At 36.2% G+C, this 26,809-nt stretch overlaps 1 protein-coding gene across 1 annotated transcript in view; it reads left to right on the top strand.

Annotated features, from left to right (window-relative positions):
• Nucleotides 1–26,809, top strand: part of CRPPA (CDP-L-ribitol pyrophosphorylase A) — a 101,445-nt gene that overhangs the window by 55,407 nt on the left and 19,229 nt on the right. Inside the window, exon 9 of the mRNA XM_030446289.1 lies at nucleotides 1,715–1,843. Coding sequence (XP_030302149.1) covers nucleotides 1,715–1,843 — 129 coding nt within the window. The remainder of the gene's footprint in view (nucleotides 1–1,714; nucleotides 1,844–26,809) is intronic.

The raw sequence follows: 26,809 nt of genomic DNA, 5'->3' as shown, positions 1-26,809 counted from the left end.
AAATGTTACTCAGAATTTTAAGCAATATGATGACATTAAAATAGATATGTTTTCCTGACAAATAATATCTAAAACCCTTATTTTCTACTCTCAAAAATAAAACTGTTCCTGGTAGTGAAGTATCAAAAAGAGGAGAGCAGCTAAGTTCTTCATTCTAACCTCATAATCAGGAACAGTCTAATGTAGACCTTTGTGTAACTTGAAAGTTCTTGTCTAATCTTTGATTTCATGACATGTTATCAAACTGGTAATTTTAAAAATTGGCTGTACTTTTCCTTCTGATACTCTACTTCTTTAGTTGTAAAAATGAGAGGTGTTGTTGTTGTGCCAGATTATCTGTTTAACCAGCCTGAGGAGAATTGTCCCAGTAAAGGGATGAGCTTTCACTGGACATACTGATTTTTGTCTGTATTCCCAGATGTAAGTTGCCACAGATTTTAAAGTCTGTCCTGTATCATGGTGCCTGACTTGAGTTTTTTATGGTATCCTTAAGTTGAAGCAGCAATTGAACTATTATATCTGAACATAGCAGAAAAGGCAAGATTATCATCACAGGAAAAACAGGAAGCACAGAGAAACATTCAGTTGTTTGCTTAAAACCAGTCTCCTCTCCACCTCTGCTATAAACAGAAGAACCATATTCTTAAATAGATACTATTTTTCTGAGTAAATACATTTGCAGATGCTATGGATAGATATAATTTCTATTTTGTTGGTTTTACTTAGGGTTAGAAAGAAAGGATTACTTCTACTTCAGTTGTATAGTTGCCATTATTTGCATTTCAATACAGATGTCTGGGAAAAATCTTTTTAAAGCTGTGGAAACATGGTGTTGGAAAATAGGTGTTAGGTTGTGTTCTCTCCAATTACTAGGCTACCTCTATATTGCCACTTCGCTGTAGCTCTTGCAGAGAAATTTTATATCAATGCAATTATTCAGCCAGAAAAATACTTTCTGAGGGGAAATGTATTTCTAGTGTTACTAGAGGCTGACACTTTATTTGTACAAATCCTCCTTAATTTTTATTTGAACAGTTAATAGAGACTTTGTAAACTGTGGGACACATCAGCCTTGGAAAAGGGTTGAGCTGGTTGGTACCTCCATGGAGGCACCAGTCTGGTCCTCTAAGAGCCATTATCCCTCCTGGATAAGAGAACTGCCTTTCCCTGCCTAAGACCTCAGGGTAGTCATATCCCTACCTTCTTTCAAAGTAACTTCTACCTTTTAAACTTGAAGTGTTCTCTTCAAGGTAATCCAATTAGGGCAACGACTATGCCCTAGTTTACTACTTAAGTAGGTAGTAAACTCTAATCTTAAAAGGTTTTCAAAACTGCATTCATTGAAGATGCTTGAGAAAAATACTTGTACTTCTCTACTATCCTGCTAATAATAATCATAATAAAAAAATCTGTGAAAGTTAAGTTAGAGCTTAGAGAAGAACATAATTTGTTTTCTGGTTTAATTAAATATTTGTAATATGCAGTTAGAACATTGTGTTCTGATATATCTGTTTTACTGTGCTTTGAAAACAAAGCTTCATGTCACTAAATATGTAAGTAGTGGAATTCAATACTAACTGAAGCTAGGAAAAAACTCTCTTAACCAGTATTTTTGTTACATTTTTATAACAAGTACAAAAATGCTACAAATGGCAATGTAAAATAAAAAATAACGAAAAAAGTGAACTTCTAAAAAAATTTTTTTCCTTTTCAGGTTCACTTGGATATTTCCGAAAATATTTCTTTCCATATTGGGATGGAAGAACTAACTAGAATCAAGAAATTTGCAAGGGATGTGAAAAATAAAAATATTTTGGTTTATAGTCTCCTTATCCAATGTAAGGTATGTAATTTTCTTCTATATGCTAACCATCTCCCTTTGTGATTCATATGATTGATGATCGAATCTTCATTTAAAACAAAATCAAAAGGAAATAAATATGACATGAGATTTTTTTTTTTAGGAAGTTTCGTGCCTATTCTTGTTCAAAAATTGGAACAGCCTGTAGTTTTAGACAAAAATGTAAGCATTTTGATTAGAGAGGATTAAATGGTAAATGTTCATTGGAAGCATGTGAAAATGTCAGGGGCTTTTTTTTTTTTTGCTTATGCAGCTTTAAAGTAAAAAGTAGAAAAATATATCTGCTCAGTATTCTGCAGACATTAACATTCCTCATAAAAACACTGCTTGGCATTCAGATGACAGAAGAACATGGCATATAGGTTTGGAAACAGATCTCATGTCCGTGATAGCAGCAAATTGCCTCAGCTGGAGGCAAAAAGGGCAAGCACTCCAGCATCCTTTGTACTCAAAAATGCAATTGAAAATAACCTATTTTGCCTGTGAAGCATGTTCTACCAAGCAGAAAAGTGGACTGCCTTGCCTCCGTGCATGTAGTCTTTAAAACTTCTTAGCTTAGTCAATAATGAAGGAAGAACTAAGTTAGATATTCAGTGGAAATTTTAATAAAGGAGAATAAATGTCATCTGAATATATCAGGTTGAGTTAGGTGTTTGGGTTTATATATAGCTTAATAAACACTGCTATGATTTCATCTTTTTCTGGTTTACCAAAGACTTGACTTTTCCTCCAGATTCTCTAGTTTAAGAGCTATGGGTATAAATACCTGTCAGTTTATGCTTTTACTGACTTCTGATGCCAACAGAATATGAATAATGCTACTATATTAGTTTGTCTCTTATTTGTACAGCATAAAGTTTCAGTCTTCTACTGGTACTATCAAACCTCATTTTTTCCAGGGTGAATTCTGGCTTCCTTTGGTAAAAAACATTTTCAATAACCATTGTAACATAGCTCTAAGAGGCACCTTAATGTGAAAAGTAACACTGCAAATAGTGCTTTAGTGTAAGTCCATTTTTTTTCATTTTAAACTTGATTGGGTGTATATATGACTTAATGTGAAAATTATATACGTATGTGGATAGCAACAGTAAAAATGACTGGAAAAAAGCAAAACATCAATAATTTCAATGGATTTTTGTGACCATGGCACAAAATCTTTTTATCAATAATTGGCATGTATAACACTAAAATCTGGATGGAAGTCTTTGATCCTCAGTAATAAGAGAATTACAGATGACTGCATCCCGTTTTTGAAAATAAAAAGCTAGAAGGGTTACATAGGGTCACTGCAGGCAGCCATCATTTATTAGCATTGAAAAAGTACTATATAGAGTAAGACACTTTGTGGAGCAAGCAAACTACTTGTATGTATTCCATTTTAAAATAGATCTAAACCATACCCTACTGATAACTATAGGAATATAGTCCTGAGTCTTGCTTGTCAGTGTTTTGTTAGATGATTAACATATAGTTTATACAGATCATGTGCTTATTTGTGATGTAAGTATCAAGTTTTCTCTAGGCTGCAGATCTGTAAAGAACATAATAGTGTTCCAGCATTGTATGGAAGGACTTGACATGAATCTAGAAAAGGTGTAACACAAAATGTATTGTTTATCTGGGAGACAGTGAGACGTGGGTACTGTGAGAAAAGCAACTTGTTAAATGGACATCTTTAAAGCAGGTTTTTGTTTGTTGTTTTTTAAATTGCAAAGCATGCTTGGAGAGTCAGTGAGGTATTTTACTTTTAAGACAGCCCGTAAGCCAGTAGGCAAGTCTATGGATGTATTCTATGCTTGAGGATGGAAAGGTGAATTTTATACAGACATGATGGCAGGTCAAGAGGAAGGTGCAAACACAAAGAACCTGCTGCTGTAATGCAGGAGAGTTGGTCTGTTTATATAACTTGTTTCAATATCCACTTTCCAGAAGTTCTCAAAAGCTATAGTTGATTTCAGCAAAAGAGTGATGACAGGTTACTTCGCAGAGCTTCCCTCTATCTGACAGGTTATGTCACTACTACCAGACATGCATGGTTGATATACTACACTTTTACTATTTCAAAAACAGGGCTAAAATGTAAAGACAAGGACTGACCATTATAATATGGATGTGAAATTATTTTACATTTAGAAGAGTTATAGTAATGAGTGGGTGTGATATATTGACATAAAAGCATATGGAGGCATCCTTTAAGATTCTGAATAATGTTTTTTGAGGTATATAATTGGTTTTTTTATGTTTAGAAAATGGAAGTGAAATGCTTCAGGTACCAATGAGTACAGGAGTACATTTTTGACAGTACTGGAGGGATATGGAGCCCAAAGAAAAAGTATAAATATTTTTGTTTCTTAAATGCGATGTTTTTGATATTTAGAAAAAACTTCCAAGTACTTCTATGAATCTAATTAGATTAATTATGAAGCTAATCAGGAAAATATAAGAAAGAGGCTTCAATGTGTCTTATAAATGACCTGCTTTGTATGTTGTATTTGCTCAAAATGAGTGCATGTTCACAGCTTATTACTCAAATAGTTATTTCTCTCATAACCATAATGCATGGAATTCCAAATTACTGATAAGGATACAAAGATTGGATTAACTTCATAGCAGCTCTAGTTTGCATCCTGAAAAACTTGTTGATTTAAATTTCACTTATAAAAATATTTTTAAGTCACTTCTTTTTAAGAACAATTCTACAATGTTAGAAATTGTTTTACATTTTAACAGAGGGGAAAAGAGTATTCAGTGAATTCCAGTCTGAACTTGTTAGTTAGCTTTTGGTAGTCTTTCATTTGAGTAGAAGGAAGTAGCTGATTAGCAAGCTTAATTAAAATTGGGAACAAACCTCCATTGTTTTTTTTAAAGATAGAATTGGCATATGTTGCTGACAACATCAGTAAAATTCTTGAAAATACAAAAGTTAGCTTGCATCAAATCCATGCAGGACTGGAATTATTTTAATTTTAAGTACATTGCTGTATGTCAAATTACAAGATTTGGGAGGGAGCCTCATATGTGTGTGCTAGTTATTTGCTTATTTGTGTTCTGAGCAATGGAATAATACTGATCTTGGGCCTTGATCTCACAAAAACATGCATTTTTATCTTTAAATTTATCCTAGATAGTTAATGCCTGTATTCATTAATATGACACTAATGTTTTCAAAAATATTGTTGTCTCTGTTTACTACTCTTCTCCCTTTTAAAATAATAGTATCTAATGGCTGATTACAGTAAACAGTCAGCACACATAAAAAAGAAAATATAGCAACATTTCTTAATATGGAGTGCAAATTCAGAAGCTTTTAAGGGTTTCAGTGATAAAATCATGGTCTAGAAGTTCAGGTAATAGCTTTCACTTTTCACAGAGCATTCAAAGGAACTATTATAATCTAAAATAAAGCATGCATGGATGGGCATAGAAATCCCTGGAAAGCTTTAAAATATGAAAGTACTACTAATATATCTTGGTTATAGGATATTATTAATTTTAAATAATCTTTAGAGAAGCCCTAACAGAATGTCAGGTCAGAACAGCAAATATGTGTTAAGGCTTGCCAGGAGTAAGTTGGCTCCAAATACTTTTGCCTCTGAAGTAGCTAATGGATTAAGATAAAGGAACTATTCACTGACAGCAGAAAAATAACACTTAACAAGAGACAAATGGCACAGTAGAATAATTGTTATGAAGCTGCTTCAAACTAAAAGGAAGCTGAAGTGTCAGTAACTTCTTGCACAAACATACTGGACAGACATTGTAGTTTTTAAGAGTTTTTGAAGACAAAGAGGGTCATCTGTACCATGCTTAGGGGCTCAAGAAATACTTAAAGAGTCCGAATTGTATTTTCTGTCTGCAGTTTATCAAAAAGATAAATGTCTACAGTTAATTTTCATCAAATATCCCTAAAAACAGTAATATGTCCAGGCATTAAGGCAGTAGCTCTCAAAACAGAGATCAGAAGCTTAAATAGGATCATCCAGATGGCAATGCAGAAGGTGATTTCACAACCAGTAGTGAGATAATGAGCCTGAAGGGCAAATGAAGTAAAATCACAATCCAAAACTTTAACTTGTTGAAAACAAATGAGCCATAACACCTGCTTGCTTCTTAATTCATTTAATAATCAGCAAAGAGTTGGTCAAATGATTGCAATCTGATTAGAATGATTGGGACATTGCCTGGAGAACTCTTTTCTCAAGATGACACTTTTTTATTTCAGCTGCAATGATATAATAGGTTGTAATGAATATGGAATCTTACATCTTCATAGAAGTTCTTAATGCCAAGTAATTACTGTTTAGTATTTTCAAGAGCCAGAAAGCGAACTTCTAAGTAGTGCAGTCCTACAGCCTATTTACTTTTTCATCAAGGAAAATTGGGCAAACGAGTGATGAGCCAGAGTTATCTTGCTTGCATGGTATGTGGAAAAGACATGTTTCAAATCCTGTTTGAAACTTTGGGTGAGTAACCTCATAGAAAACAGCATCTGTAAGCTCATTAATACAAAGGCTTAGTAAGTAACTTATCAATAAAACGAGAGTTTGATATTTATGAAGGCTGGGCACTATTTCATCCCTAATTATTACTGCTTTCTGAGATCAGGTATGACTGCATATTTTGGCATAGGTAGAATGGACATGATGAAAAAGCTTTACAAACATTGACTTTATTTTAAAAGTTATAAGTAACTTATGATAGAACTTTCAGTGAATAAAAGATGCAGAACTGGAGGTTGTATTAACTTGATACTCAAGAAATAGAACAAGGTGTTTCCCTTGGCAATGGCTCACTGTAAGATTGCTCATACACAAAAATATTCTGGATACCTTGTAATGCTGTCCAAAAATTATAATAGAATTTATGGAATAAAGAAGTTTATAGGTGATATTTCACATTTATGCATTTTCAGATCTTGAGTAATTTCTGCAATATTTAGCTTATCTTCATGTCTGAATTTTGCAGTTGGCTGGAGTATATTTGAAATAGATTTCTTTCCTTTGGTGGAAGAGGATCAGTTTGCTCCATCAGTATTTTCACACACACAAGTACTGTTACAGATAAATTTATGACTCTCCTTGATGATTTTGTCTTTGATTTTGTTTGGAATTCTGCAAGAGCTCATCATTCTTTAATATAGTTTACTGCGTGAATGTGTGGAGATCTCAATAGGCTTTGTTCCAAAAGTGTGTGATCAAAAATAGTGGTCCATTTGGTTGATCTCATCATCAGAATTGCTTGTCTGTCAGACTTGCTCACAGAAAAGCACATTTACAGGCATTTCTGAAAGTAGCACAGCTTTCAAATATAGATTTTGTAACAACTGTTTGTAACAACTGCCTTTTAGCAATACATTTTTGTAATTTTTATGTTAGTATCAAAATTGATGGAGAGTTCTCTTAGGGTTGCTGCCAATGAAATGTTTGTATTACTTAGCTACAGAAAATCGGTTCCAAATTTAATGTTTGAAACACAGAAAGCTGTGTAGTTCCAAAGAAATATTTCTATGCATGCAATATGTACTGAAATAATAAACCACTTAAGTGGCTTTTTATTTTGAAATGAAATCTGTTTGACCAAACCAATCCTCTCCATCTTTTTTCGTACAGTTCAAAGCAAGAAATTAAACAAGGTCAAATCTCTTAATCGTTAGTCAATTAAGAAATACATTAATTTCAGGTTTACCAAAATATTGGTTAAACTTTAGCCTTTGAGTCAGGAAAAGACATAAAAGGAGTGTAAAATTTTTTAACAGCAAGTCTGGAAATCTCTCTTGCTTCAGACACACACCATTGTGGAAAGTGCAGCCGCTTGTCAGTGCTGCTGCTGATTTTAGTAGATATCCTGAAGCCAGAGACTGGATTTTATTGATCAACAAATTGTGGTGGTGGTTCTTTCTTTCCGGGTTTTAGTGTGTTTAGTAGATTGACAGGAAGCTGAACATGAGCCAGCAGTGTGCCCAGGTGGCCAAGAAGGCCAATGGCATCCTGGCCTGTATGAGGAACAGTGTGGCCAGCAGATCCAAGGAAGTGATTCTGCACCTGGTGAGGCCTGGTGAGCGCTGGTGAGGCCACACCTTGAGTACTGTGTCCAGTTCTGGTCCCCTCAGTTCAGGAAGGAGGTTGAGGTCCTGGAGCAGATCCAGAGAAGAGCAAGGAGGCTGTGAAGGGATCCAGCACAAGTCCTGTGAGGAAGGGCTGAGGGAGCTGGGGGTGTTCAGTCTGGAGAAGAGGAGGCTCAGGGGAGACCTCATCCCACTCTACAACTCCCTGAAAGGAGGGTGTAGCCAGGTGGGGGTTGGTCTCTTTTCCCAGGCAACCATCAGCAAGACAAGAGGACACGGTCTCAAATTGTGCCAGGGGAGGTTTAGGTTGGACATTAGAAAGAATTTCTTTACAGAAAGGGTGATCAGGCATTGGAATGGGCTGCCCAGGGTGGTGGTGGATTCTCCATCCTTGGAGGTTTGTAAAAAGAGACTGAATGTGGCACTCAGTGCCATGGTCTGATAACCACAGTGGTAGTTGATTAAGGGTGGGACTTGATGATCTCAGAGGTCCTTTCCAACCTGGATGATTCTCTGTGATTCTGTGTGTGTGTGTCTACCTTGAATGCATGCATACATACTCTTACATTTACTCTTACATACTCTTACATTTGCTTGTTCATTTTCTCTCACTTTCTTTCTCTTTGTTATTCTCTGTCCCTTGGCTTTCCTTGTTTCCCCTAGTCTTCCTCCTCTCCTAGCCAAAACAGATAATAAATTAGTGGATTTGTTATAACTGTGCAACTTCAGTAAAGGCTCTTGAAGCATTTCCACAAGCTAACTTCACATTACAGTTTTAGGAAGATAAGCTTTTTAGAAAAGTAATTGGTAACCTTAAGGGTTTTCATTAAGTAACTGTATAGATCTGTATCAGAGAAAGGTTGAAATGTTGCTCAATTTGTCTCTGCTATTATAGCTTCTAGGAGCTTAACAGGCTGCACAGAAAGCAATGAGGTTAATGTTTTATGCCTTTTACATATGACCCTTTTAGACCTATTTCAGCTACTGAATTTATAATTGGAGAAATCAGTTCTCCCATCACCCTTTCCTCTGAAATGTTTAAGGCATTTAGACTTACCTTAAAAATCATGGTGTCATAAAGTGGTCTTTAAACTTCCTTGCATTTGTAGCCCAGTTCAGCCATGTTTCCAGTGTTTGTCAGTAAAGGTTGCTAGTTATTTCTTGCAGGGATATTTTAAATGTATAAAATGTGTTACTCTGAAATAATATAACAGTATGGTGTGGAATTTTGGATACCAAGTGGATTCAAAAGGTAAAGTAGTGAGTTCTCCTGAGAAAAGGAAAATTTATAAAATACAATATAGTAGTTTTGAAAAGTGTGCATCTATTAACTATGCTAGATACTTTAATGCGATAGGAAGTAAACATTGAATAAGAACCATTTGGAAAAACATATTATGAGCATCATACCTCAGTTTCATCTTCCAATCTGTTGGTATGAGCTATTCAGACTATTTTTTTTTCCATCTTACAAAAGCTTTGATGTTGACCTGCTTATCTCTTAGTGGAAACATAAACATTTAAGATGTAAGGATTTTGTCACCAAATTTTGTTTGCAAACAAACTGCTTTTAATTTATTTCCCTATTACTAGCATGCCTAGCAGAAACCTGTAAAGTCCATTGTGTCTGTTTATGGACAGTTGCACTTTTGAATTATTACTGCTTCAGCCATTTAAATACCAGAAGAAATCTCCATCAAGCCATCATTTGTTAATAACTGTGGCTTCTGCTGCAGTCCTTGAGGTATGGTAGCTCCTAAAATTTGTGTAGCAGAGGCAGTGACCATCAAATACATATTGGAGTAATATTTTCCACTTTCACCCTCTCTCACTGCTTACAAGCTATCAAGTAGCCCAGACCGAGGCTGACTTTGGGGGATTTCTTTACAAGGGTTGAAAGTAGTGCTTGAGGTTGCTGTATGGGTTTGAGACACTAAGAAAACTTTTGTTGTTGTATGAGATTGGTTTGACAGTCAGCCATTATGGAACATACCCAATTCTAAAATATATAAAAATAATGTGATATAATAATGTGAGAAATTACTAAAGGCATAGCATTCAGAAGATTCTGGAAGAGAGTGTCTGGCACTGTCTTGAGTCCCTTGCTTTCTGGTCTTGGATTCTTTTCATTAACAAGTCAACTGCTTTTACTAAAGGAGTTGGATTCTTCAGATCAGAAGATTATCTAGGCTGTTATCTTCCTTCTAGCAGCTGTAAGGAACTGCCTAGGTGAGATTCAGATATGTATATGTGACAGTGTAAGTGTAAATATATGTATATCTGACAGTATATGTGACACCCCTAATTCCCTATACTTAACTATTCTTAAGTGTTTCTTGAGACAGAGCTGTTTTTCTGTGGAAGTAATAGCCCCAATAGATTTATGTTCCATTCTCTTGTGCCTACTGCTGCAATTTTTAAACAAGAGATTATGAACCACCATTAGGAACTGAGCTTCAGAAGTGTTGGGTCAATGCTATATAGTCCTAGGGATTTGTTACATTCCTCTCTTTTTTTACATACATCTTTTGCAGTTAACTGCAATTTTACAGGTTTTTTGGCTGTTTACAAGGAGGAGATTCAGCATATGAATTTCCCCACACCAATTCAGAGAATTATTTTTCCCTGCAATAGCTGTGTCTGTCTTGAGCCCTTACTGCATACTGTATAGGCATTGATTATGTTATCAGATGGCTGTACAGACTCTGGCAGACTTCCTGCTTCTGATATATATGAGGAAAGATTTATTATTGCATTTGATTCCTTTTGCTAGTCCTTTTCAAAATGTTTTTTGTTTGCCTGTATTTTTATATATTTTTATATTTACTAGATCAAAATGTTTGAATTTCTCTTTTTTTTTTTTTTTTTTTTTTTCTTAGTATTTGGGCATGTCTGTATCTTTTTGAAGGATGCCTTTTAGTCTCTACAGCCTCTCATCCTGGTTTAGGTATACCACCCTCTTTCTGCCCCTACCTAGAGCCTTCTCCCCTGGCAGCATCCATTGGCTTTGTGCTTTCAATATGGTCACCCTTAGGTTCCATATTTCATGTGAGATTTTCACCTTTTTTAACAAGTTTCCTCAAGTTTCTGTTGCTTTGGTGTTTTACATTAGGAATATATAATCCAGGCTATCTTCTTTAGCTTTGATTCACACTATGTACTCTAAATTCAAATTATAATACAAAAAAATATTTATTCTTGTGTCAGTTGGATTTTTTTTCTTACTCTTTCTTTCCCACTCCCTCATCTGCAACTTGCCCTGTCTCTTTTTTCCCTCAGTCTGTGATGCTGTCCTCTGTCTTGGCTTTTGATTCTGGCTTTCAGAAGCCAGGATCTTCCTTTTTTTTGTAGCTATAGCTATGCTACCTAATTCTTGTAAGAAAACATCTTCTATATTAATCTGCTTATTTTCTATTCACTGGGACATGAAACCTCTCCTCTAGTTCTGTTTCTCTCCTCTGATCTTTTTTCTTTCTTTGCTTTGTCTTTATTGTCATATTTCTGTGGGTCTTCCTGTTCCCATTGTGGCCTGTCACCATGAATTTTTTATTCATCAGATGTTTGCAGCTTTGGTCCTGTCTAGACATGCTTTTTTCCTCTTTCTTCAGCTACAACCTCCTGTCCTAGCTGAATCTCCCCTTCTGAGGTGGCTAAGCACAACATATTTCATGCAAACTGTCAGCTTCAATGGGTGTTTCTTCTTGTTGTGTATTCTTTTCATCATATGCATATCTGTCCTTAGAGAGAGATGTCAAAGGAACATTCTCATGCCAGCTCCCCTCAGGTCTGTAAACAGCTCCCAGAGTGCTCTCACACCCTTGCCAGCCATGGTTTCTCATCCTGACATTTGCCTCATGTTACCTGTGCAAAGGTGCAAATACACCATTGCTCTTTGTGTACCCATATTAGCACCAAGCTCACAGACCTGGCTGCAAGCAGCATTTAATCCAACCAACCACCAAACAAGAGAGAAGAAAACAAATTTGGCTGCAGCCAATAAAAGTGTTGTTACTCTTCACCAATGGTAAGGCCAGACTCTTGAGTGCATTCTGCTCCTTGCTCCTGGTTGCTGAGAGCTATTTACTTTTTAACATTTAAAGAGATAAAAGGAGCAAATCTTGTGGCAGCTTCATTTTGCTAATGTTAAGTCTCTAAACATTACTGCTGTCTCTCATTTAGATGTGTTTTGGAAAACTTGGGAATGAAGAGATGTTCATATCTCAAGACAATGTTGAAGTGCATTGTGTTTGAAGTTAAATTGAAAACTGTTGTGAAAATTCTCTTAAAATACAGAAATGAATGAATTTAGGATTAAGGGAGGTAGAACAAGGTGTTTCTGTATTTTATTAAAAAAATATTCTTTAATTCAGACCTATAAATTGTAGTAGACTTCTATGAGTAGAGATTTTCCTCTGAATTTTGCTGTGAAGTAATTTCGGAAAGTTATTTTCCTTTTGAATACTTGCATTTAAGAAAGGCGGAGAATGCCACTCTTACAGTGTCCTACATGTGCAGTCATTTAAACTAATTATATTTTATTTTAAAACATTCTTTAAACTGTTGCTTGCCTAAGCTAATTTTTACTTAAATTAGCTTACTTAAAACACTTAAATAGTATTTTAATGGTATTCCAAGCCTTATAGTGTAATTTCCCAGCAGCTCAGAAGTAATACTTGCTATTGAGAGGCAGAACCTCTCAATATAAGAACCTCTTAAATAAATCTGCTTGATTTACAACCGTTTTGATATCTGAAGTTTCCACCAAGCAGAATCTCTTAAAATGAGATTGTTTACATTTGAGTTAGGTTCAACCTGTGTGGTACTGGCAGCAGCACGAATGCTCATTTTTGGCAGGGCCTCTGCCTTCAATTTTTTCCCTGACTCAGATTTTCCATTCTTATGCAGATACATGCTCAAGTATCTCTCACTTGTGATTTTAATCCCAGTGTTCTCTATTTAAATTTGTCAGACCAACCGGGTGTTGAATTTTGTAGGCAAACTTTTTATCAAAACATTTGAGAGACAGAGAGAATGTATGTTCTTTACTTAAACAACAGCAGTAAAAATGAAGTACGTTTTTTAAGTGAAATCTTTCGTTATCCCAAATGAGGTAAAATGGCCTCACAGTTTTCTCTAGATCAGATACCATTTCCATGGTCCAGCTTTTGATTTTTGTCTGCAAAGCATGCTATGTGCTTGCAGTGTTCAAGACACAAAGGATTGCAATTACAAATAACTGGAATTACAGCATAGATATCATCCTGAGCTCATAGAGCTTAAGAACCAAACTTATTGCTATTGTCAAAAGGGGCAGCATGTGCCATTTCCTCTGAAGTCAAGAGTAACCTTCCTGCCTCTTTGGATTCTGCTGCTGGAGGAAGAGGGGGGATGTTAGTTCTTTCCATGAAAGGTAAATTCCTTCTTCCAAGAACAACCCTGTGTGGGTCAGGATGAAGCTCCATTTCTTGTGCTCGTTCCTTATCACATACACCTTTTCCTCATTCTGCTGATAAGAAATCTTAATGAAAACATTTTCCTCATGTCTAATAGAGAAGGCAGTTTTTGAGGTTTAAGTCCTTCTCATGAAAGGCATGGGAAAAGTGGAAAAAATGGGATGAAGATGCCCAGAGTACAGATGAAATGTCATGGATTCTGTTTATAAAAGTAGTGGCAGTAGCCAAGGAGGAATCTGCCCTTGGTATTTTATGTTTGGACAGAAGAAAAACTGAAGCAAATGTATTGATGTTTCGGAGCTTAAGTTTATTTTTTTTTTATTTTTAAAACCATCCATAAAATGCTCCATATGCTTGTGTTTCACAGGAATGTTACTGTTCTTTTGCTTCCTGATGAATAAGAAACACACTGAAATGATTACAGCCTAAAAAAATTACTTTCCTGCATAGAGACTGAAATACTGGGGTTCAGACAAATGCTTTCTCCTGTAATTAAACCTTGCTGATTTTGATTTTCAACAGTGATTATATGAAGCATCTAGTTAGGTGAAAATTTGGATGGAAACAGTTTTCAGTGAAAATTCTGAACTCAGAGTATTTTCAATTTATGTAAACAGAATATGTTATGTTTGTTCTAGAGAAAATGTTTTATGTCAAAAACATTATTTAAAGGAAATAAAACTCTTAATACTATTAAAATCCCATTAAGTAATTGGGGTCTGAAAAGAGAGGTATTTTAGGACCGGGAAGGTTTTGCAAAGTGTTTTCCCCCAAAGTGCTTGCTCGTTTTGTCCTGTAAATGCATCTTCAGGAGAAGCTTAGTGTACCAGCTGATAATTTATCACATGCATATTTTCAGGAACACAAAGGTAGGTAAGAAGTAGTAGTAATTCTGTAGGTATAATCTAATAAATTTGTATGCAGGTGTCTGATCCCACAGGAGAAGGGGAAGTACATGAAACTCTAAACAAAGCCTGGTTTTAGGCTGATGGTCATCATGGAAGACTCATGTAGAGCTGTGAGTTGCTTCTAAGATTCCATATTTAGTCTCTGTCCTGAGAGGTTTGGTCTGACAGAAGCCGTGCCACCTTCTGCATGCATGAAAGAAGTAGATTGGTTTTTGATTACTCTGGTGCTGTGATAGATGTGCAATTCAGAAGCTCTTCTAGTGAGCAAAATTTCAGTAAGAATAGTGGCTTTTTGACTAATAGATATACTCAAAAGAGTTTCCATCTCTAACTGATGCTTTCTTAGTTTTGGATAGAGGATAAACTTTCAGCAGCTTTAAAACTGTTTTAAAACTGACATTTCTGCAACAGGACTTAACTGTTAAGTTGCTACTAAGAGTTTACTGATGAAAACCTGCTTTTTAAAAGCAGTCTCTGCTTGGTACTGCTTACGTGCCTGATCTGAAGAAGGAATTTTTTCAGTGCCTTATATATCTGAGTCAAGCACTTTAAAGATAGTTGTCCCTCAAGTGCTTCGTGATGCAGTGTAGCTCCAGAGTACATTTTAAGTCCCTTCTTATAAAGCTGTACTAATTTCTTTATAAGTTATGTTAAATGGGGTGGTACTGTTTCTGTGCCATCTACACTCGTTCTGTGAAATTAATTTTAACCAGGATATCTCTAGAAGAAGTAGCTTGAAGACTTAATATTTTAGGGAATAATGTGTCTTTTGCATTTCCTGTTATAAAACTTGTGGAGAGAAGATGAGTCTGCTTTGTTTATTAAAGCTTCAAAATGTTTTTGGGGTGTTTTACTGCACTCTTTGGGAGGTTCTGAAGTTTTGTCAAGCATGTTTGTGTGCAAAATTCCACTTAGTAAAGTTTATTCCAGAACCAACTTTAAGTGGTTACGTGTGTTGCTAAGTAACGGGTAGTCATGCATTTATTAAATCCAATTGATGTAAGATTTTGTTGAATGGCTTACTAGTAACTTTTTCTGGCATGGCACAGGAAGAAAAGGCAAATGCCATAATAGTTTTGCAAATTTTGTATAGATGTTGCAAAAACCACAGAATTTGGAGAATACTTACAGTTGTCTGTAGATGCTGCCTTGTAGCTTTTTAACATTTCCTGAAAGCTCAGCTGACTTGATGTTTGGGTGGTTTTTTTCCCCTGATAATTGAGCAAACCACATTTCACTGCCTAGAATCTTCCTGCAAACATTAAGTATGGTTTTCTAGAACTTATTTAACATTTGGCCTAATGAACTCCAACGATTTCCTCGTTTTCATTAATTCCATCTCTCTCTGACTGGTTAAAGTTCTGCTATGAGTTACCTTGCCACCCCACTTCTGTAGGCACGGATAGGAGATACATGGTTTCTATCACTTGGATAAATTAATTTCCCTAAACAATATAATTTTTTTGCTGACAGTTTATCATGAGGATGAGGATAAAGTTGAGTAGTGTAAGAAAGTAGCTGCTGAAAGTTTCTCATTATTCTAATGGAGCTTATCATACTCAGGTTGTATGTCAGACATAGAAGTAGCAGAGAGACACTGGCTATAGCAGCTTGGTATTTCTGCCAGCTGTAGCTATGTTTTGGATGTTAACAGAGCTTGTATGTCTGGTGGAAGAGCAGATATGGTTTCTAGCTCTTTCTAAGAGCTTGAAACTGGTCTCTTTCTAAAAGAGATGGATTTGAGTGTTCAGTGTTAAATAAAATCCATGGCTAATAATGTTTCTTCATGCACAGAAAGTTGCAATTTAGAGACAGGAAAAATAATCATCCAGCCTCTTCTACTCTGCATGCAAGATTATCCCCTTAAGCAAACATTTTCTTTCCCTTTCTTCTGGGTTTGGTTTAATACCTTTATCTATCTTGCTTAGATGTCTTCATATAGCTCATCTGAAATGCATATCTGTTTTCTGTGCCCATCTATTTCAGGTTTTCACTGCTTGGCAAACATATATTATCTAATTAATGCTGGATATTTTTCCTTCTCTAGTTCTTTCTGGTATGAATTAGGCCATTCTCCCCTTCTACTCAGCAAGGGCATATTTTGTACTAATTAATACAGCATTAAGAGAAAGTGCTTGGAGGTTCACTAGCTCAGTGCCTAATTACTGCCTACATATTCTTGGTTAAGTGGGACATGAGCAATCTGTTTTCAAACACAGAGACACACAGAAAAGTTTGGAGTTATTATTGAAAAGCAACCTTTTTTCACCCTCCAGTCCTGTGTACAAATCACAGCAACATTCATTCACCTTATGTTGCCTTTTGAAAATCATGTTTACTTTTGTCTGAGATCACAGGGCATCACTACCACTCAGCAGACTTAAGGTATCTTTTTCTTCATTGAAAAAACAAATAATTTAAAAATTATTTAAATATTTAAATGATTTTTAAATATTTTAAAATTTATTAATTATTTAAAATTTATTTAAATTTAAAATTATTTATCAATTATTAAATTTATTAATGGATTTATTATTTAATAATTAATAAATTAAAAATTATTGTTTATATTTATAATTATTAACATTTATCAATTATTAAATCTATTTAAAATTATTTAAATTTTAATTTTTTAAATTAAAATTTTTTTTCCTAATAAAGAAGTATCACTGGTAAAACCATCAGTGTATTGTTTTTGGTTTTCTTCAGAGTCTCTCTTAATATTCCATATTCAATAGAGATAATGGAAAATGTGCAAGGAATTACCCAGAATGCTTGTATGGGTGTTTCTCAAACTGGGGATGGTCAATATGTAAGAGTTACAAATAAGAAGTGTTTTCTAGAACCAGTATAGCTGTGTTTAAGATACTACTTACCAGGATAATTAGGGATTTGAAAGATCAGACTCACTTGAGAGGGGAACTTTAGGTAGAGTCTCTCAGTGCTAACTTATAGCATAAACCTTATCATTAGGTACTTTGGTGTCAGTCTTGGGTAGTACACTTCTGTGGTATTGATCCAATGCACTGTCTTAGTTACTATGATTTTATCATTGATAGTGGCATGATTATTGTCTACAAGCTTTAGTGAGCACTGTAAGCAAGTTGATATCCTTACACATTGTGTTTATTCTAAATTTATGTATGATTTGACTTTATTTGGTAACTAAGGTAAGTACAAGATCACTTTAAGACAGAAGCTTTCTTACTTAAACATAAGATGGTTTTGCTAGGTAAGATTAGGAAAAACTCTCCTGACTATGCAAAAAGATGGTTCTCCAATTACAGACTATTTTCTTTTTTGTGTAGTTTTCTTAGCTGATGAAAGCAGATTTACTCTATGCAGTGTGGTTTGAGCTTGTGATTTGTTCACTTGCTTAGCAAATCTTGTAGCCTGTCCTAACAATTGTGTTGTGCAAATATTGAAAAAAGCCTATTTTTATGTTCATTAGGCATACTTTCTTTCTTATGTAGCAGATTATCACTAACTCCTCTGCAGCCACTGTGAAGAGCTCTCTGGTTCTGTTCCCTGGTAGTGATCCTTACTAGAATCTGTGCTAATGGACACTGAGCCATGAGCTAAGCTGGAAGATACAGTAAAAGAAATAAATTTTATATTACTTCTCTTTTCCCCCTCTCTTCTTTGAGAAAGATCTGGTAGGGATGGTCAACATAAAATCAGGAATATCTTTTCCTCTTTTTCTGTAAACATTACACCAGATTTAGACAAGTGATACGCTTATATAAACATTGCCTTGTACTTAGAGTAGTAATGCTAGTGAAAGCTGCACCTCTGAGATTTGCAGACCTTCCTTTGTCCTTGTCATAGTTTGTTGTTCCTGGGTTCCAGCTTTCCCTATGGCTGTTAATTCCAAAAAGCCTTTGAGTAGACCCCACTCAGTTTTTTGTTTTGTTTTGTTTTTTTACCCAGGGAACATGTTGCAGCTGGTTGCACCCATTTGGTGCTTTTGTAGCATGTGTGATAGTTGAGATAGGGTAGAATGATTTATTGAGCTCACAATATCTTAAATTTGTGCTCCTGTTGTTAAGAAGAGAGGGTAAGAGGTGAACAGACATTTTCATTGGAGGCAGGGCAAAAAATGTGAACATTGCAGGAGACAGAAAGAAAAAAGGCTGGGACCAGGGCAGCAGCAATGAAATGAGCTTTTCATAGCACAGGTGGAATAGGTCATGGAGTCCACAAACATTATACCAGTCCTAGTGTTCTTCAACACTTGTCAGTGCTGTTCCCAATGGGAACAATTGTACCATTGACCAAGTGAGTAATCATATGGTATTTAACCCATATAAAATCATATGGTATTAGCTGAGTATCCTGAAATAGTCTTCACAAGCAGACCTTATTTGAGTTTTGACATTTGAGTGAGTCTTTGTATTTTAAAGTAGAAAATAGATGTAGTGAACAGTATATCTCCTCTCTTTTTTCTCAAAAAAACAATGTAATGTGACGTTATCTATAAGCTGGGTCAGCTGAATTTAAACCACTGCCTACAAGTCTTCTACCAACAGGAAAGGTATCCCAATATCTACATTATCTCTGAGTGGCAGACGGCTCTTCTACCTCTACTGACAGAACTTAGAAGCTCTATCAAGAAGTACTTCATAAATATACATGAAAACACTAATGTTTTTAATCTTTCTAGAAGATCTAAAGCACTTAAATTTAAATTTGCAGTTCAGATGGTGTATCCCCACTTGACAACTGTAAAATAGGCCTTCTTTTTTATATTCACTCCAGGGATAAAGTGATCAAAATAAGATTAAAGATATGATTTTAAAATAAGATAGGAGGTTTCTGACAGTTATGCTTTGTAGACATATTTGGAAGTATTTGCTCTAATCTACTGAGACAGTGTTTTACTACATGTGAAAGACATCTTAAAGATGTGATTTAGGACAATGAATGTGCATTTTATATGAACATGTTTTATCCTGTAAAGACCCAAGTATTATCTTGAATTGATGAATTGATGATCATTACAATAATATAAATCATAGGAAAGTGATAATACAGGAGAGAAAAACAGAAGGATTAATCATTACAGTCCAGAGGTGAATTATTTTCAATACCAATCAAGTTTTATAATGCAGATTGGATTTTTTAACTGTCTGGGTATAAAAAAGTGTTGATTTGCAATCCCTGCAATATAAATAGTACATTTCTTCATCAGTCAGCAATACTTTTATTACTATAATTATACTCAGAGGCAATAGGATTTTAGGCATCTGATTTTATCCAGATGATAATTATATATTTATTACCCAAGTTTCTAATGTTTACTTTGAAACACAACATTCCTACGCATGCTCATGCGTGCAGAATGATTCGAGGCCTACCAGTACTTACAAGTTCACACTACATTGAAGAGACACTGTGTTCATCTTATTTTTTGAGTGGCTTGAATGTCTCACTTTCTAAATTAGAGTTGTTTTCTAGGTGGAAAAAATATTTTATTATTGTTAAATTATCTTCTCATCATGGCATATTGAAGGGCGAAGTGTGAATAACTGTGCAAATCTTTTTTTGTCCAAATTGTAAGATATAAATAAAAGTAGCAGCAATGCAGATTATGTTCTATTTATTCAATCTTTCCTACTCTCTAGAGATCAACAGTGTCTTTTAGATAAGAGTAAACTAGGATGCATTGGTTTTAGTATAAGTAAAGAGGAAGAAAGAACTCTAGTAAACTAAAAAATCAAGTAGCAGAAAGGAATTTTAAAAGTCAGAAAGAAGATAGTGTTCTCTTCAACATTCTTGTGAAATTGGCCTACCATGATCCTTAATTTCTGGGCTTTACTCCACCCTGGTCTTGACATCAATATCAAGTTAGCAAATACTTAGTGGCTTCAGCTGAAGTACTTTAGGCTGCCCTCATTGAAAACACCATGCAATGATGAACAGCAGTGTTTGAAAACAGAGTGAAGTTAATTTGTAAATCTCTACACAGAGACAGTCTTTCAGAAATACAGTAGCCCAGGGCAAGTATCCATGGAGGAGTACAATGCATATGGATTTACAGCTTTAGTTCACAAGACCTTAGTGTGAATCGGCATTTTTCTCCAGTGGTGTTCTGTTCTTTTAAGTTATTGCCCCTTTCAGAGTTTTTGAACTGTTCATACTATTAGTTTTTCCTTTCCATATCCTGGGATAAGTATATAGCTTTCTGCATAGCTCGCTATATACTGTTGGAATCACTAATGGTTTCATTGTAAGTAAACACTATTTAAGAGATACTCAAGTGATTTATCTCTTTTCAAGTATCAGCAAGCTATCAGGTTTAGAAATAAGCATATTTAAATTCCTTTCCATGCATCTGTGATTGATGACAGAACTACTGATGCTGTGCACTGTGTGGGGGAACATTTCTAGTGAATGCTGTGTCTGCCCAGATCTGGAGATGCATATCTTGGTCTCTCTGTCATCTTTGGAAGAAGAGCTGGGAGGAGTGAACACACAGGACCAGATCTGAAAGAAGGAAAAAGTGAGGAGGAATTCTTTTTAAGCTTAGATTAGAGGAAGGCTTCCACCTCATTCTGAGCTTTTAGGCTGAATAGTGGAGGTTTTTTTGGTTTTGATTTTTTTTAACTTGTATTATTTTTATTTATTCTACAATCATGGTCTTTAAAGAAAACAATTTATATTCTCTTCGTGGAGTGGAAATCAATTATGCAATATTTCAAAACTTTAGTATCTTTTTCTGTTATGTTTATGTGTATATAAAAAATCTGGGGTTTTTTTAATTATACTCAGGAAGTTGAATTTTAAGTGGACTGTGTAGAAGCCTGGAACCTAGGAGACCTTCCAGGGGAATGAAGAATTGTGAGAACCAGTATTCAGTTAGTGTTATGGTTCATGTTCCCATAGTAATGGTACTTCAGTTTTTCAGCAATCTCCTTTGTGGATAGCTCAGAAGCAAGAGTTTGAACTAGAGGACTGTGGAGATTTCCTCTGATTTTACATTTCTATTTAAGAAAAGGAGATTCCTTACATCTACTCAATTATGGAAATGATTGTGCCAGACTGCTCATCGTATTTTACTCTGTATGCATGTTAAAAAGCATTTCTTATTGAATGAAGATATTCAGTGAAGACTATTATTACTACATGCTAAGGGACAAATAATTTCTGTGTCAATTAACTGAATTCTGATATGACACTGATGTATCCTATAAAAAAAAAATCTTGCTGTGCTTGCAGAGCGGTCAATAATACTGTAAAGATTGAGATTAGCAAAGTAAAGTTCTTCATTTGGAAGATTATGGAGATTTCATTACTAATGATAACGTTTTAATGCAAGACTTCAAAGGTGAAATAAAGAGCTATTTATGCCTTTAAAATTCCAAAGTGAAGTTTAAAGTCCATTTTCAATAAATACTCAGGTTTGCTAAAACTTGCAAGAATAAGAAGCTTCCTCCTTAAGACTCATAGATGATATTTCCTGGATATGTCTACTGCAAAAATCTAATTTGATACATCTGTCATAGGTATGCCCCAACAGGGTTTGGAGAAGCTTTTTAGTTATTCATTGCTGCTCCAGGCTAAGAAAATATACATGTTTTCATGCCACTTTGACACTTGAGGAGAATAGAAAGTACACACCCCAGACGGGTCTTCCCAAAATAATCTACTGGTATTAGCGTTGTAGTACATTAGCATAGTTGACAAATGTTAAATATGTTAACAGAATTATGCGCTTTTTTTTTCCTCTTAAGTTTTAACATTAGTATAACAAATCGAACCACTGCAGAACCATAATAACTTTAATTGCTGCATATAGGATATCCTGTCAAACAGTTGTACTTCTTCTGTCATAGACTCCAAAAACCTTGTAGTCTTTGTCGTTGACTTCAGTGCCAGTGATTGCTATCCCTCAAGGACAAATTTCACTGCAGTTTTCATGAGTGTTGTGAATGTCTCAGGTTTTCAGATCATATCACATTGCTTCATGTAAGACAATAATTATGTACACGCTGCTGTAACAAACAGAAGTGCAGGTACCTGAAATTTATTGTGAGTACCATGAAAATCATTGTGTCAGCTCATGGCAGAAGGCTTTGGATGTATATCTGCATCCAGAAGTTCTGCACATGCTGTATGCTTTATTCCAGGTCCTGGGATGCTGCTCTCCCATCCAGAGGTTCTGGCACCTCCGGGTGATCTCAGAGTAGAGACACTTAGACATCTCCTCCTCAGACTAAAGTGCCTTCACAAGGTCTAAAATCAGTTCATCTGGGGTATTCTCATGGAGTATCTACCATAGTTGGAGAAGTTAGGGCCATATTGATCACGGACTAAGTAGTAGTGCAATGTCAGACTGGATAGCAAACTCATGATGGCTTTATGGTTGCACTTTTGTGGAAGCAAGGACAAAAAAATCACATAGCAGAAAGAGAAATAAGCCTTGATGCCTTATATGAGGCTTGTAAGGAAGATACATGTCACTGCCACCTCATATTACCATATGTGACAGACAAAAGGATGATGAAGTGCTACCCAGTTGAAATATCTGCTCTGTGGAAGCCAAAATTTTATGGAATAACTTTTCTTTGAACTGTTGAAGTGGGAATACTTTATCTGGGCTCAGATTTGAACTACCCTGAAGTAAAATCCTCACAATGTATATTGTGTAATTGCAAGGTCCTCATCAGCAAGTGCATCATTGTGATGATGTACTCTTACTGGGCTTCACCCTATGTGGTGAAGAAGGCAGAATTTAGGCAACCTGAGGAGTTATTCTTTTCCCAGGGTTCCTTGAGTTAAAATATTAAGCCAAGCCTTCCTATGCCTGGGCTTCGGCTATCTGTCCTTCTTGCACTGGAAGGCAGTGCCAGGCAGGCAACTCTCTTCTCTCCCTACAAAAGCTGCTGTGCTGGGCAGGGCACATCTCCAGGATTCAGGATCACTGCCTCCCTAAGACTGTGCTCTATGGTGAACTTGCCACCAGCTGCTGCAACAGAGGAGCCCCAAGGGGAGACACAAGGGCTCCCAGAAACAGTCCCTCAGCTGTGGCCATACTGACTGCCACCAGTGCTCCACTCTGGCCTCAGGTCGGGAGACATGGAGACACCATCCATAATGCTGCTGCCTCCTTTGAGAATGCAAGAAGAATCAGTCTGGAGGAGAAAAGACAGCAGAGGAAGAGCTGTGCCTTGGCTGTCCCCTCACAGGACACTTTCTGCTGGGCCTTTTGCAGCCGCGCTGCCTGTGCCGCATTGGCCTTATTGGCCATCAGCACGCTTGCAGCAAGCGTGGGGAGAGAGAGCCCTTCTGAAATCTTCGTTTGCGAAGCCAAGCCATAATTTACTCTAAATTATCTTCATTTCCCTTACTTTTTTGTCCCTGCCCAGAAATTTCCACTTAGCTGTTTTGCCTCTGGCTACTGGTATGGAGAAGAGGAGGTCTGGAATTGGGTGGTTTGGTGAAGTGAAACCCAAAAAAGCCTGGATGCTGTTACAATAGAGGCTGGGCTTGGGAGAAGACATCATCCAGCCCAGTGGGCCCCCCATCTGGCAGTTCTTTCACCATTCACACCCCTCATAGAAGTTTTCTCCCTCGGCAGTGCCTGGTGCTTAAATGGTTGTTCTGTGACTCTTCCAAGGAATCCTGTGCCAGATGGCAGGATCTGCAAAATGGATCCCTGTCACTCTCGCTACTTGTTATTTGACTGGAACACAAATACAATTTAAATGAAAACAACGTTAAACACTTTGCATAGTGTACCTTTTAACTAATTTATTATTTTGCTAATTAGTTGAACTCTTCGAATCAAGATTTTTGTGATGTAAGTAATAACTGCCAACTCTTATTTTTATTGCTTTGTATTGCTTCAGGCTAATCTATTACTTTGATATTTAAATAATTGGCAACAGAAAGTTGCCAGTTACTAGGAAAATTATAACAGTGAATCATCAAGTCAAAAAACAATTTTTTTTAAAAAAAGGAGATGGAGTCTGTAAAAGACCTCCAGATCTTTTTTTATTTTTTTGTTTTTTTTTTAGTGTCCCTTGTCAAAAGAAATATCCTGGCCCAAACAAGTAGTGTTGCTGAAAGATTGATAATTGGACATACTTCCTGACATATCCCAGAGTGCAGTGAGCATTCTCCATTGGGTGTGCGTGGTAGTTTGTGGTTACACTCAAGAGCAGCGTGATGCAAAGTGGAGCTGATGGCTCCCTTACAGTGCTGTTCAAATACTTTTACAGTGAAACAAGCAGCCTATGCACATCTAAGTGTGCCTAGTGGACACCTGGTGTTGTGCTTGCTAGTGTAGTTAGAAGGAGAATACTGAAGGTGGTAAAGGTACTATGTGCCTAAAACTGAGTGCCAAGCAAGCTGTGATGGGAACTGCTTCCCAAAGTTCAAGTCATCATTAAAAAATTTTATGTAGATAAGGATCATCTCTTGGTAGGAGCAGACTTCACCATTTAGTAGTAGCAATTTATTAGTAGCAATTTATTTTGATAGACTGAAGATGAAAAGAATGTGGAAACTATAAGTATTCTTATTGCTGAGTGGTATTACAATTATTAAAACATTAGTTTTGAAACTGGAAATAATAGGAATGTAATTAGCAAAAAAGGATTTTAGCACAGTATGAATTGAAAGTTAAGGCCAAGTGGTAATAACATAGCAATTTTGTACAGTTTTATACTGTTTGTCAGTTCTAATGCTCAGACTTAATAGGGTGCTTTTTTAGGTGTTTAAATACCTGACTCAATGTATAGAAGGCAAATGATCGGTGACTTTCTGATTTGAACAGCCTCACCTGTGAACAATATGTTCTGTCAGGCATCAGGTGAAAACAGTTTATGCCTTTGGAACTTCATTTCTATCTGTCATGTTCAAAGTTTTCCTGAAACCTTGTGATGGAGGGGGCCACACTCTACAGGCAGGGCTGTGACAGATATGTGTCAATAGCTGCATTAACTTTACCATTGAAGTTGAACACTAAATATGCTGTTATTTTGAGAACAATGCTCAGAGTTTATAAACACATCAAGTTGTAGCACTAACCTTGAGACCTTCAAGTGAAAAATTGAAATAGTTTATTAAGAGAGCAGTGAGGATACATGTGAAATAATTTTGCTTGTACACTGAGACATGTTATGTAGCTGAGAATGATGCTGCTTATAAAGTATGATAATAAGATACATTGTGCTTTTGTACTGGCTTTTTGCCCTCAGTTCTGCTTCATATTCTGGTAAATGTTGGTAGGAATGCCCACAGGTTGATGCCTGTTATGGCACATCTGGAACGATTCTTCTTCACAAAACTGTTCAGGCTGGAAAGGGCACCTTGAGATCTTTCAAACTACTCTGCATAACTGGAATTGGCTACAGTGGGGCTTGCATGGGTCCCTGTCCAGTCAGGTTTTGAATATCTCCAAGGATGGAGACTTCACAGACTCCTGGCAAAACTGTTCCAGTGTTTGATTACCTTCCTATTAACAAAAAGAATTAAAAAAAAAAAAAAGTGTTTTCTTGTGTTCACATTGAGTTTTTTGTTTTTTCTTAAGTTTATACCAATCCTCTCTTGTCCTTTCTCTGGTGAGTGCTGAGACAAGCCTGATTACTTTATTCTCATCCATCAGTTGTTTCTGTGTTAAGATTTCCCCAGTGCTTTCTTTTCTTCAGGCTTAAGACTCCCAGCTCTTCCAGCCTCTCCTAATATAAAAGATGCTCCATTCCCTGAATCATCTCTATATCCCTGTATACTCACTCCAGTAAGTCCGTATTTTGTTGTACTCGGGAGTCCAGAACTGGACCCAGGACTCCAGGTGTGGACTCACCAGTGCTGAGCAGTAAGAAAGGATCATCTCCTTCAACCTGCTGGAGATTCTCTGCCTGTTTATATTAAAGGAAAAAATTGTTCTTCTTTGCTCTGAGGGCACATTGCCGACTCTTGTTCAACTTCTTGTCCACAAGGACTCCAAAGTCCTTCTCTGTAAAGCTGCTTTCCAGCCAGTCAGTGCCCAACCTGTAGTGCTGTATGTGGTTATTCCTACCTGGGTGCAGGACCTTGCATTTCCCTCTCTTTTGAATTTTGTAAGATTCCCCTTGGTTCAATCCTCCCCACCCCTCTATTCCAGGTCCCTCTGAATGACAGTGCAACAAAGTCCCTCTAGGTTGTATAAATAAACTCCCCAATCAAAATTAGAGTGTAAACGAGAATCTCTCGGGGATAGCAAATTAGAGATGTGTCTGCTCTTACCCCACCATCTGATCCTGCTGGTTTCTGTAATTATTACTAAGCGATGGCAGGACAGCCTGTTCTCTGATGGGTAAGGGGCTTCCTATGGTTACTTGAGTTTAAAAATTCATTTGTTGCTGTGGTAAATATATTCTTGTATTTGAACTGCTCAGAAATGCAGAGATGCTTCAAAACAATTCTATACAGGTTTTAGTCTTATAAACAGTTTTTTTCCAATGAAAGAAGAAAATTCAGTAGTTCAAGTGATTTGCTTAAAACATACATTTTTATAAATATGTGTGCATTTACA

This window comes from Calypte anna, chromosome 2 (genome assembly GCF_003957555.1).
Source record: "Calypte anna isolate BGI_N300 chromosome 2, bCalAnn1_v1.p, whole genome shotgun sequence".
NCBI classification, from domain to species: Eukaryota; Metazoa; Chordata; class Aves; order Apodiformes; family Trochilidae; genus Calypte; species Calypte anna.
This window is presented reverse-complemented; position numbering and strand designations above follow the sequence as displayed.